The following is a 9,962-nucleotide window of genomic DNA, read 5'->3' as shown; positions in this document are numbered from 1 at the left end:
ATATATATATATATATATATATATATATATATATATATACACACACACATGCATTAGGCATCTGTAAGTTCATTGAAAAGATATTGAGCATAGGGGTGGTAAGATTTTTATCTCTTTTTCCCTCCACTAAACAGACACTGAGAACCACATTGTTATGAGCAAATGTGCTGAGCAAGCCGCAGGTGACAGGCTCAGCCTGGAAACACAGCCAACCACACTCACCTAGAGAGTGCCTGGCACCCCGACTTTACATTCCCAAGATAAAATCCAGTTTCTTTCCTCACTTTCAAAAGCTCATCTACTTGAACCATGAACATTCCCAAATCATCCAAACTGGAATAATCTTTAAGTATTCAGCCTTGCTTCCAATGCCCAAATCCACTTCAGTAATCTTATTAAACCAGTCTGTTCTCAAGCCCTTTGACCTTCTCCTAAGAAGCAGCATGAAGCCTTCAGTTCGTCTCCTTTATGCATCTCAAGGACCTCAGCACAGTTCTCAGGTACACAGTATCAGATCACTGGTACACACTGAACAATGGCTGGTCTCATTCTGCACTTCCATGTTCCTATCAGTGTACTGCTAGTCCAGGACAAATTACACTGAACTCAATGCCCCTGTTCAAACGTCACTAATACCTCAACATAAGGTGTGCCAGCTTTTCTACATAGCATGCGCCATGTACCTCTCAATCTGAACTTGTCTCTCTCTACTCAGGCCCCAGAAGGACTCCTTGAGTGCAAGCACTTAACCCCCATCACTTCTGCTCTTCAAACTTCTGGTTTCTCTCTCCCTCTACCAGGAGGACCTTCTCCTAGTAAATGTACCATGTAAACATTGACTAACAGTAACCAACCCGAATATCATCTCTACCTCCTCCACTCAGTCAGTGTATTTATGTTTTCAGAGAACCCCATAGATCATGCTCTCCTCAGTGCGTGGTTTCAAGGACTGACATCTAGTTACCACATCAATGATTACGTTATTTTGTACACTTTGGTGAGGTATTTTTTTCCTCTATAAGGTTTGCTTTATTGAACTATATATTCAAAACAAAGAAACTTTTGAGTTATGTTATCACGGTGACCTGAGTTTTTCAAATGTGGCTGGTTTTCTTCTGAAGAATATCTACATTGGCGATTTAGCTATATCTAAATATAGGTACAATAATAAAGGATATATATTGGTGATAATAAAATACTGTATCCATTTTAAAAGTACATGCTAGGTACAAATGGAAGATAATAGGATGCAATATGATGAAGGAGTCTGTCTTGGATGAGAATAAAAGTTAGCTTTTATTCTCATCTTGATACCACCTAAAGTCACTTGGGAGAAGCTATAGACGCCAGGTGGAATGAGACCTCAGAAGTCAAGAGCTGCACTTGAGTTTGGTTTAGAGAACCTAGTTTTAGTTCCCAGCACTAACATGGCAGCTCACATCTAGTGTCAGAGGATCTGATGCCACTTTTGGCCTCTCCATGGACATCAAGTATTGTACATACATATATGCAGTCAATGCACTCATAAATTATTTTTGTAAATATGATATGAATTATTATATTATATGAATGAGCATTTATATATGTATATGAATGAATAATTGTCTTCACAATGGACTTATCTCCTGTAGAAGTGCTAGCATACTGTGGGTGTAATCAGCACTAGGCTCCTGGCCTGTATAAGAAAGCTTTCTGAACAAGCCAACGAGGGAGTCAATAAGCAGTATTCCTCAACGGTTCCTCCCCCAACTTTGCTCAGTGGTGTACTCTTACCTGGAAGCATAAACTGAAATGAATCCTTTGCTCTCCAAGCTTCTTTTGGTCAGAGTGTATTATTATATCAACAACAGAAATCTAAAACAGTCTTTCTTACCTTTATTCTGCCCAACTCAAACTGGAAAACATTGGGACTTGTAGCTTGTGCAAAAACCGCAGGAAATAACTTTGTGCTTGGCTCCACCTTAAATAACAAGTGAGTGTGTCACTGTTAGTAAAGAGAGGACATGAAGAAAAAAGCATTTCACCTACAACAACCAAGAGGCAGCTGACAGAAGGAGACTAGAGACTTTCTCTTCCATCTTGTGAATATTCTGTCAATAATCCCTGGACTCATAACAGCTTGGGAAGAAAATGCTGTTAATTCTGAAAGGTTTATGGCTCTGAAAATATGCAACAGAGAGTTGCATATATCATAAACTCATTTCTGTTTTCCTTCTCTAAAATTCTAAGTTTTTAACCTTAGAAAATTTGTTTCCCTTTAGCAGGGGCAAACACCTCAGGCCATCTCTGACCACATACCTGATAGTAAGTGCTTAGCTCCTTGCCATTGGCTATGAATGTGAGCAGCCCGCTGGCAGCATCCACCACACAGCCGATCTCCAGCCCATTGCTGTTGTTTCGTCCTTGCCCGGGGCTCATGCTCTCTCCTGCACACACCATATAGCAGTTGCTGCGTTTGATGCTGAATTAAAGAGAAAGAATGATCCACATTTGTATCCTTGTATGGACACAGCTAGGATAGAAAGCGAGTATATCTTGCAAACTAAGCCTAATTTATGCTGTGCAAGCAACAAGCTCATGCTGTAATGGGAGAGATGCAAAATGGGCCCGAGTCTGTGATTCCGAGCAGTACTTCATTGACTGCAGGGGACAGTCTGCATCAGGTCTGTCGAGTGTCCAAATTTTACACCTAATGGAGACAGGCCAATGAGCTTGGCACCAAATAAGAACTGATCTGTACTTCCTCTGCAAAACAAAACAAATAAAAACAAAAACAAAAAACTCAAACCAAACTGGACCCTTTTTTCTGAGATTCAAAAAAGTTTAACTATAAAATCATCCAAATTTGAATTTTTCACCCCTGCACATCACTACTTGTTTTGAGACTGGGAGAAAATTCGTTCTAAACACTATCAAAGTCAAATTCTACATGAGCCACGAGTGTAGTAATACATCTGACTGAAATGATGTGCCTTTATGGATACTTTCTGGTGATGCCACAAATAACAGTTAGATGATGCTGACGATAAACTCCAGCTGACTCTACCTTCACCAGAGCCTTCATTGGAAAGTTCTATTCCATTCTCTGTGTTTGCACTACAGCCAACACATCACATGACTAGCAAGGAAAGGCCAGAGGCAGGCAGGACAGGGAGGGGACAAAAACAAAATGGTTGGAATAGAGTCCTTTTCAGATTGTCCAAATGCAGGTTGCATTTCTTTGCGATGGGCACCTGGTATTCAGTGATTCTCCCCCATCCTCTTTCTAGCTCTAATAACCTGTAATCACAGTGTTTTATATGAATTGGGATTTTCCTTACGTTGGTGCCATCTTTGAAAATTAAACACATGCCATCTGGGGTCCCATGCTGATATCAAACACTCTTTGAGGCTTTTGCAAAAGCCCTTGTCTGCCTGTGGTGCCAAGGGAGGGACAGCGCATTTCCCACTTCACCAAAAAAGGATGGCTCAGCTGAAGAAGTAAAGCAACACTATGGAAGGCTCTCTCTCTGAGACCTGTCACAGCAGATCAGAGAGGATCACATGGGCGCACAAGGTAGAAGCGAATGGGAGAATCTTCTCTTGTCTTATTCTGCAAGGAAGATGGCCTTCTTCACTTTTTTGAAGGTTTGGTTTGAGTTCGGCGTTTTACAAATGAGAAAGGATGGCACAGAAAGTTGTAACTGACTTACCCGAGGCCACACAGCGAGTCAAGGGCAAAGCTGAGGAAAGAATCCACTGGTCCTCAGTCGAAGGTCAAAGGTGTGCCCCTGGTCTAACCATAAGCTACCAGCCCACTCTATCTGCAAACTCTCCTCCCCACCACACAGCTAGTCCCCAAGGTGTATCAGACCACAGGCACTCCACCTCAACTCACCCATTTTCCTTCGGTAATACAAAGGCCAAGTATTGGCAACCTAAGATCTTAGTTGTACCAGCTGGAGAACATATATTCTTACCCCAAAGGAGGCTGTATTCTTATTATATGATTTTTTTTTTGCTCTTAATATATTTAGATTCCTTGCTTGTTTGTATGGATAAGAAAAAAGGTCATTGACATCAATGGCTTAATTATATCATCCTAAGAATTGAAATATTTCAAGTACAAAATCCAAGAGACAAGAGTATCTAGGCCTATTGATACTTTTTTTTTCAGAACCTTAATCTGCATAAAACTCTGTAAGAACCAACCTCTCGTGCACTTTTCCTTTTTCATCTCCTAGGGTGACCGTCACTGTGCGTACTCTGTCCAAATCGAAGCCTGTGTCATACTGGTGGAAGTCAGATGTAATCCAGCCCACCCAGACATTAGCTGGTTCTTGTCCAGGAAAGATCCTCACTGAGTAATAGTACTGTGGAAGCAGAGAAACCAAGTGTGGGCAGGGTGAAGCGAGACAAAACGAAGTATGGGTATCATCTGAACCTTTATTTAAGATCACTTGGCTGAATGAGAATGGTATAGGCAAAGGGGGCTAGCATTCAAAAAGGATTAAGATTAAGTGGTCATATTTTCTGCTCTTCCAGAGGACCAAGAATCCATATTGGATGGCATACAGTCATTGCAGTTTCAAGTAATTTAATGCCCTCTTCTGACATCCATAGACAATCCCCTACACACAGCATTCTCCCTTCCTCTCTCTCTCTCTCTCTCTCTCTCTCTCTCTCTCTCTCTCTCTCTCTCCCTCCCTCCCTCCCTCCCTCCCTCTCTCTCTCTCTCTCTCTCTCTCTCTCTCTCTCTCTCTCTCTCATACACATACACACAAATAAAATATTAAGATTATCTATGACAATAATGGGAGGTTTGTATATTCCTGGGTATATGTGTGCACATATACATGGGAACACATACATACATACATACATACATACATACATACATATATATGTGTGTATATACATACATACATACATATATATACATATGTATATAGATAGATGTAAATTTTCAATTTTTCAAATGTCTGTAAGCTTTTTAGTGTTTCACCTCAGTCACAGGCCTCTTTGCCTATGTGCAGCTTCTCCTTTGTCATACATGTAACATTTCAAATTCTGAAGTCATTGGTTTGGCTCTAACACATCAATATCCTATTCAAACATAAAATCACTGGGGGACTAGCAAGACAGCTCAGCACTCAAGAGCATTGACTACTCTTGTAGAGGACTTGGGTTCAGTTCACAGCACTCTCATGGGAGATTACAACTGCCTGTAACCCTGTTCCCCTGTTCCAAGTGATTCAATGCCTTGTTCTGGTGTGCTTCTATCTCCTATTGCTGCATACATATGATGCACACATATATATATAAACAAACTCTCTCTACATATATATAATTTGTTTTTAATATATATACTAATACATATATATTAAAAACAGATAATTTTAAACACAGAACCACTCTCTAACAGATACAACTATATTTTTTTCCAACTTGCCATTCTAGATACATAGTTCTAAAAAATTAAATGGCAGAGAACAAAAGTTGGACCCCTTGTAAATGACCTGTTCTCAGATACTTTTTAAGATGAACTAAACTATATGGATTTTGAAAAATCGAGTGGAACTGTCAAATTTCATCAGGAAACAGGGCATCAAAGCCTTAGTTACAGCTGTCAGTTAAGGACAATTACTTAAAATAGCTCTCATTTCTTAACAGATATTGCAATACAAGTTTTGCTTCAAAATATTCATCTTCCAAATATGCCTAAAATGTAAGCAAATACTTATGTTTAAGATGCTACTCAGCTGAGTATGTGGCACATGCCTATAATGCCTGCACTACAAAGGTTATGTCAAAGGGATCATTAGTTCAAGGTCAACTTTGACTACATAGTGAGATACTGTCTCACAAAACAAAACAAGGACTGGGAGTCCAAGTTGGGAGAGTGTTTGTCCATCACACAGGAAGCTCTGGATTTCATCCCCAGCACCATATAACCTGGGTGTGATGGCACCTATTTGCCATGCCTATAATCCTAGCATCTAGGAAGTGGAGGCAGGAGGATCAGGAATTCAGTCACCTTCAGCTACAAAGAAAGATCAAAACCAGCTTGAGCTACAGGAGATCCTGCATACTAAAAGAAAAACAAAACAGAAAGAACACTGCCCATAACAATATATCAATTTATAGTATTTGAGATGGGAAGCACACTAAGTGCTTGAGACACATACTGTGGATGTCTGCATCAGGTACTCATAGTCATCCCGGTCATCAGCAAGGACGTCTTCAGTGAGTCTTGCAGAATGACTTGTGCTGTAATCTGGCTTGGTTCTTCTAAGCAAAAATCTGTAACATGCAAGAGGAGGAATCAGCAACAGCGACATGTTCTGCCCATTTCACCTAAGAGACCATTATCCAAACAGTCTTCTATAGGGTAGCTTTCTTCCTGACAGTAGTAGGAGATATCTCTGGTTGTTACAACATGGGGAAGGGAGCATTCTAACATCTAGTAGGTGTATGTGAGGAAACTCACTCAACACCATTTAACTCCTAGGATGGCTCCCTGTAACAAAAGATGGCCTGACCAGAGTGGCAATAATACTACATTTGAGAAATACTGATCAATGCAGGAAGAGATGCCATAGTAAGTTGTCTGTCTGATCATGGAAGATAATAAATATTTAGAGGGAACACTCTCTAAGTCTCAACCAAGAATATAAACATAGATAGATAACTCTGAACAGATGACATTTGGGCTCATAAGTTAGAAAAACACGAGTTGTGTTATGTTCCTCTGTAAAAAAAAAAATTTGTGAATGGATGAATGAATGAAGAGTAAGAAAAATATTAAAATTCTTTGTTATCTACTACAGATTGGGTCATGTGCTAGCTGTATAACTTAAAAGCATACTGTAGTTGAGCATTCACAGGTGTGGGGCATACCTGAAATGCCAGCATATGAAAGGCTAAAACAAATTGGCATGAGTTCCAGACCAGCCTGGCATACAGCATTTTGAGATTGGAGAGATGGCCTAATAGAGAAACTGTTCTCCACACAAGCATGAGGACCTGAGTCGGGTCATCAGCATCCATTTAAACAGCCAGGTACACAAGAGTCTGTCTGTAATCTTAAAACTGGAGAGCCAGAGACAAGGTAGATTCCTGGAGCTCACTGGACAGCCAGTCTAGCAGAATTTGTAAGCTACGGGTTCCCAGAGGGACTTTGCATCCAAAAATAATGTAGAAGGTGAGGAGAGTAATAACTGGGTAACACACACACACTCAAGTGAACACACAAGCACACATATAAGCAAGCACACACAACACTCACACACAACCACACACACACAATCAAGCAGTCACACAAACACACATAAGCAAGTGCACACACACACACAGAGAGAACCCCAGACCAGACAAGCCATCATACTCTCTCTGCTAATCACCTTTGTTTTAGGCGTGAGGGCTTTTCCTGAGCATAATCTTTGTGGTTATTGAACTCTGGCTTGGGGGTCTCTTTGTCCTTGTCGATGCGGTCAGGCACAAGATGACCATGAGCTGTCTTCATCAGAACTTCAAAGTCAGAGTCCACATCAAAGTCTTCCAAATCATTCTTGGGCCCATAGAAGCCGGTGCCAGGGAGCCCTCCTGCCACCGACTTTGAGAAGACCTCAGCACACTCAATGGGCATACTCAGGCGGTAAAACATGATGTCAGTGTTGCTGTTCTGAGAACCAAAGGACTTCTGAGTGACCTTCAGACATGGAGAACTGTCTATGGTACCATCTATTCTGGTCACCTAACAGATGAAGAAGCCAGTTAGTTTTGACTGTCAACTTGACACAATATAGGAATAGACTATATTGGCCTGGGGGGCATGTGTATGAGTGATCTTTGCTGGGTTAATTGAGGTGAGAAGATCTGTCCACTGTGGGTAGCACTATTTCTTAGACCAGGAATCTTGGCTTACCTAAGGGTGGAAAAAGTAAGGTAAGCATATACATGCATGTAATCACTGCTTTTTCTTCCTATGGATATGCTAAAACCAACTTCCTCAAACAGCCACTGCTGGAACTTTCCTTATGTGATGAACTAAAACCTGAGATCTGAAACCCAGAGCTGTGAGCTAAAATAAACCCCTCCTTCCCTAAGTTGTTTTTGTAATTTTATCATGGCAACAAGAAACAAAACTAAGATATCATAGTTCCCATTCTAATCAACATTGTCTATCTCCTGGACTTAACACTAACCAATGCATTTCCTGTAGACAGACACTGAAGATGATCCATGCTGAGCAGCATTTTGTAGGAGATTATGAAGCTACAGCACCATGCTATGGCTATACAGTCAGACCTATCTACCCATAGGTTCCATGTCTGCCATTCACCTGAAGACCTGTGCAAAATATTTGAGGAAATATTTGTGCTAGATATGGCTATTTTCTTGTCTTTATCAATACAAGACAAGTATTTATATAGTATTTACATTGCATAGTATATTATAAGTGATTTAGAGACTTCTGGCATTGCATAGGATGATTTGTGTAGATTCTGTGGGAATATGTTCATTTGTGTGAGGGACTTAGACATCTGCAGATGGTAGTATCCAAGGGAAACATACGACCAATTCCCTGTAGCTACCTAAGGATAACTATAATGATCAAATACTGCCCTAACTCTAAAGACAGACTGAACAGTTCGTGTCTCGGCTATACACATCCAGATCCATCCCAATGCTGTCTCTGCATATAAACTAGCTGCTGGATAAAGTGACCAAGGAGTAGTTAATCCTCTGCTTAGATTCCATTACAATGTAACACATACCAGTTAACATTTTCATGACGTACCAATCACTATTTCCATAGAAGTTCTCATTTGTAAGGTAAGGTCCTACTAGTTTTGAGAAAAGGCTTGATTATGAAAGAAAAGGCAAACCTCGATGTGTTCGTGGTTTGACGGGACCTGGAGGAACTGAGGAAGCCGCTTGCTCAGCCACATGGTGATGTCCCTATTGGTATTAACCGCGAACGGCTCATAGCCTTCTTGTAAGCCACAGATGGTAAAATATTTCAAAGTGCTGACGTCCTTTCCAAAGTTCATCCTGCCTACTTGTGCCACCCCAAGGCTACACACAGGAATGAATCCTGGAACAGAAACAGAAAACCAAGTCTTCAGTAGTGAAGGTGGGATTCTCTTAGCACAGCATAATAAGTGGATTGCTTCAGGAGTCCTGGCTTGAGAAAACCATCAACCTAGAAAGCACACAGAGAGTAATGAAGAAACACCAAATTATGACAGTAGAGGCTGTGACATTGTGATTTGCTAACTACAGACCTTGTGAAAGTCCATTCCTCCACTGGTCCTATACTTGGTCCCCTATGAATCTTAGAGTGTCCATTCTTACAAGGACTTCTCCTGTCTACTACCTCCACAATCAACAGGTGTAAATCCTTCTTTCATAAATGAAAGGAAGGAAGGACCAAGGACCAATGGCAATGTGGCTCCCTTTGCTTCGTTTTTCAGCTAGCCAAAAAGCTCACAGTCAGTGTTATTGCCTTCATTATGTGCATTCTCAAGGAGAAAATGACTAGAAAGAAACATTTAAAAGTTTTGTAGGGCTGGAGAGATGGCTTAGAGGGTAAGAGCATACACTGCTCTTATAGAGGACCTGGTTACAGTTCTTAGCACTCTCATGGAAGATCACAACCATCAGTAATTCCTGTTTCCGGGGATGCAGTACCTGATTCTGGACTCCCTGAGCACCAGGTACATGTAGTAGATCCACATATATGCAGGCAAAACACCTTTTTACATAAAATGAAAATAAACAAAAATTTTAAACTGTCCATAAATATTCTCATCTTTGAAGAGTTTTTTTTTCTTTCTCCTGGGATGAGTTAAGACTAGGCAGGGGAAAATATAGTGTGTGTGTGTGTGTGTGTGTGTGTGTGTGTGTGTGTGTGTGTGTGTATGAGAGAGAGAGAGAGAGAGAGAGAGAGAGAGAGAGAGAGAGAGAGAGAGAGAGAG

General features: G+C 40.8%; 1 protein-coding gene across 1 annotated transcript in view; it reads right to left on the bottom strand.

Annotated features, from left to right (window-relative positions):
* The window catches only part of Ryr2 (ryanodine receptor 2), a 424,465-nt gene that overhangs the window by 186,815 nt on the left and 227,688 nt on the right, over nt 1-9,962 (bottom strand). The window contains exons 31-36 of the mRNA XM_028769855.1: nt 8,871-9,079; nt 7,383-7,735; nt 6,168-6,282; nt 4,192-4,352; nt 2,299-2,461; nt 1,874-1,960 (exon numbers count right to left, since the gene is read on the bottom strand). Of these exons, the coding sequence (XP_028625688.1) occupies nt 1,874-1,960; nt 2,299-2,461; nt 4,192-4,352; nt 6,168-6,282; nt 7,383-7,735; nt 8,871-9,079 (1,088 nt within the window). The remainder of the gene's footprint in view (nt 1-1,873; nt 1,961-2,298; nt 2,462-4,191; nt 4,353-6,167; nt 6,283-7,382; nt 7,736-8,870; nt 9,080-9,962) is intronic.

This window comes from Grammomys surdaster, unplaced genomic scaffold (genome assembly GCF_004785775.1).
Source record: "Grammomys surdaster isolate TR1022 unplaced genomic scaffold, NIH_TR_1.0 194, whole genome shotgun sequence".
NCBI classification, from domain to species: Eukaryota; Metazoa; Chordata; class Mammalia; order Rodentia; family Muridae; genus Grammomys; species Grammomys surdaster.
Note: the sequence above shows the minus strand (reverse complement) of the source record. Positions and strands in the feature narration are given on the sequence as shown.